The sequence below is a fragment of the Penaeus chinensis genome, chromosome 35, assembly GCF_019202785.1.
Source record: "Penaeus chinensis breed Huanghai No. 1 chromosome 35, ASM1920278v2, whole genome shotgun sequence".
Classification (NCBI taxonomy): domain Eukaryota; kingdom Metazoa; phylum Arthropoda; class Malacostraca; order Decapoda; family Penaeidae; genus Penaeus; species Penaeus chinensis.
This window is the reverse complement of record NC_061853.1, coordinates 8,534,263-8,536,762: the sequence shown is the minus strand read 5'-3', so window position 1 is coordinate 8,536,762 and position 2,500 is coordinate 8,534,263. Positions and strand designations below refer to the sequence as shown.

The following is a 2,500-nucleotide window of genomic DNA, read 5'->3' as shown; positions in this document are numbered from 1 at the left end:
AATGAATATGTGGGATGTAGTAGACGATGGCTAAATGGGAGGTAAATAGTTTCTAAATTGATTAAAATGCTGTGATCATGCAAACACGTTTAGATATCACCCATTTAAAGAATATAACAGGGGGAAAAAAGTCCTCATAAGAAAATACATATATATTCCTCATAAAAAAAAGAAAAGAAAAAAAGTCCTATATAAAAAACACAATAATAATAAACAAATCTACACAAAGATAAAAATAGAAAGAAAAAAAACATAACCCCACGTTAAGATAAAAATAAAAAGGTTTACATCCACTAAACCCACCCCTAACCCCGCCCACCCCTAACCCCCTGCCCCTCCCCCCAGGGAATCCCCCTGGACACCGACACCAAATCCGCGTACGACGTCGCCGCCTCCACGACCCTCGCCTCCAACGACTGCCGACTCCGCTGCGTGGCGGAGGTGAGGCGGGTCGACCTGTGCTCCAACGACAAGACCACGCAGGTGCTGAAGCCCATGGTGACCTTCTGGTGCTACCTGCTGGTGCGGGTGCTCAACGGGCTGACCTTGGGTGAGGACCTTCAGACTCGTTTCGCTGGAGGAGGCGAGGAAATTTTTTTTTTTTAATTTCATATTTATTTATCGGTTTATTTATTTGTTTATTGTTATTGTCTTATTTGTCTATTATTATCATTCCATTTATTTGTTTGATTATTATGTTATTTATTTATTCATTGTTATTATTTTATTTATTCATTTATTTATCTATCTGTGTGTGTGTGTGTGTGTGTGTGTGTGTGTGTGTGTGTGTGTGTGTGTGTGTCTGGAACTGGTTCTGGACTCGAAGCGTCTTTGAGGACCAGGTCTAGTTTGCTCCCGAATCTACAGCTCTTTTTTATATTTAATCACCAATTGTTTTACATATACATACATCTTTCATTCTAAGCATAAAGAGGTTTAGGAATACACATTCATTCTTTTGTTTCTCTCTCTAGAATATTCATCTTCTTTATTTTGAGTGTTTTTACTGTTGTCTTTTTTTATGTTTTTTTTTTCTAACTTGTACACTATTAAAAAAAATGTACAGGAGTCTCTTTACTTGATTCATACTGTGGTGTTTTTTTTCAATTTCACTCAGTCTTCTTATCGTATTCATGCAATAGTCTTTCGGATTTGTTCATGCAGTAGATATACATACATACATACATACATATATATATAAAAAAAAAAAAATATATATATATATATATATATATATATATATATAGTCTCACACGGTTCCTTACTTATTCATCTCTCTCACACCTCCTTGTTCATTCACCCTCCCCCCCCACACACACACACCTCCTTATTCATTCATCTCTCTCACGCACATACTCAACTTTTCCATCAATTAATCCACTCACTCTCTTCCCCGTTCCCCCTCCACTTCCCTTTCCTTCCCATTCGCTTCCCTCCCCTCCCCTCCCCTCCCCTTTCGCTTCCCTTCCCTTCTCTTCCTTTCCCTTCCCTTTCGTTTCCTTTTGTTTTATCTTCCCTTCCCTTCCCTTCCTTTCCCTTCCCCCCCCCCCTTTCCTCCTTCCCTTCCTCCTTCTTTTCCCCTTCCCCTTCCCACCCTTCCCCCTTACCCTTCCCCCTTCCCTTCCCCTTCCCTTCTCCCCCTTCCCCCTTCCCCTCCCCCTCCCCCCACCTCCCCATTTCCCAACCCCCCCAACAGCCACGAGCTTCACCCTGTTCGACGGCGCGACGATGGCGGTGCTGAAGGAACACAAGGGGGATTACGGGCTCCAGCGTCTCTACGGGAACATCGGAGCCATCGTGATCACTCCCTTGTCCGGCGTCCTTATCGACGTGTTCACGGAGATGCAGGGGATTCAGGACTACAGGTGGGTGGGCGTGGCTTCGGGGGTTGGAAAAAGGGGGGGGAAGGGGAAGGGGTGGGGGGCGTTTTGAGAGCGAGGTGGTTCTGGTTGTGGGAGGAGGTAGGGGGAGATACTGGTGTGTGTGCGTGGGGGGTGGGGGGTGTATTTGTGGTGGTTGGTAATGGCAGGATATGTGGGTGGGTATTTATGTTGTTGGTAAGGTGTGTAGCTTATACTGATCGGATTTCCTACGGTGATAGAGGGGTAGACATGCTGTTTGTAAGTCTGTAGGTGTAGGAGAAAATAGACAGATTTATATGTTTATATATATTTTCCCCAATGACTAATAATTCAAAAGGATAGATAATCTCACGTATTTATACATATAAACCTTATTAAAAAAAAAAAAAAAAATCCAACGAATTTGTGACCATCCCAATAAAACCTATATACCAACATACAAAACCAACTAATTAAAACCAAACAAAAACTAAACCCATTTCTCTAAACCTCACATTAAAACCTCATCCTCTTCCTTCCCTCCTGAAGACCGGCTTTCTACCTCTACTGCGGCCTCAAGATCATCGCCGCCGTCGTCATCATCTTCTTGAGTCTGGACTTCCGGCAGCCTTCCAACCAGGTGTTTAGTGACTTCAAGG

At 43.1% G+C, this 2,500-nt stretch overlaps 1 protein-coding gene across 1 annotated transcript in view; it reads left to right on the top strand.

Annotated features, from left to right (window-relative positions):
- The window catches only part of LOC125044047 (major facilitator superfamily domain-containing protein 6-like), a 29,723-nt gene that overhangs the window by 20,446 nt on the left and 6,777 nt on the right, over positions 1-2,500 (top strand). Inside the window, exons 5-7 of the mRNA XM_047640492.1 lie at positions 346-550; positions 1,697-1,865; positions 2,391-2,500. The exon at positions 2,391-2,500 is cut by the window's right edge and continues 54 nt beyond it. Of these exons, the coding sequence (XP_047496448.1) occupies positions 346-550; positions 1,697-1,865; positions 2,391-2,500 (484 nt within the window). The remainder of the gene's footprint in view (positions 1-345; positions 551-1,696; positions 1,866-2,390) is intronic.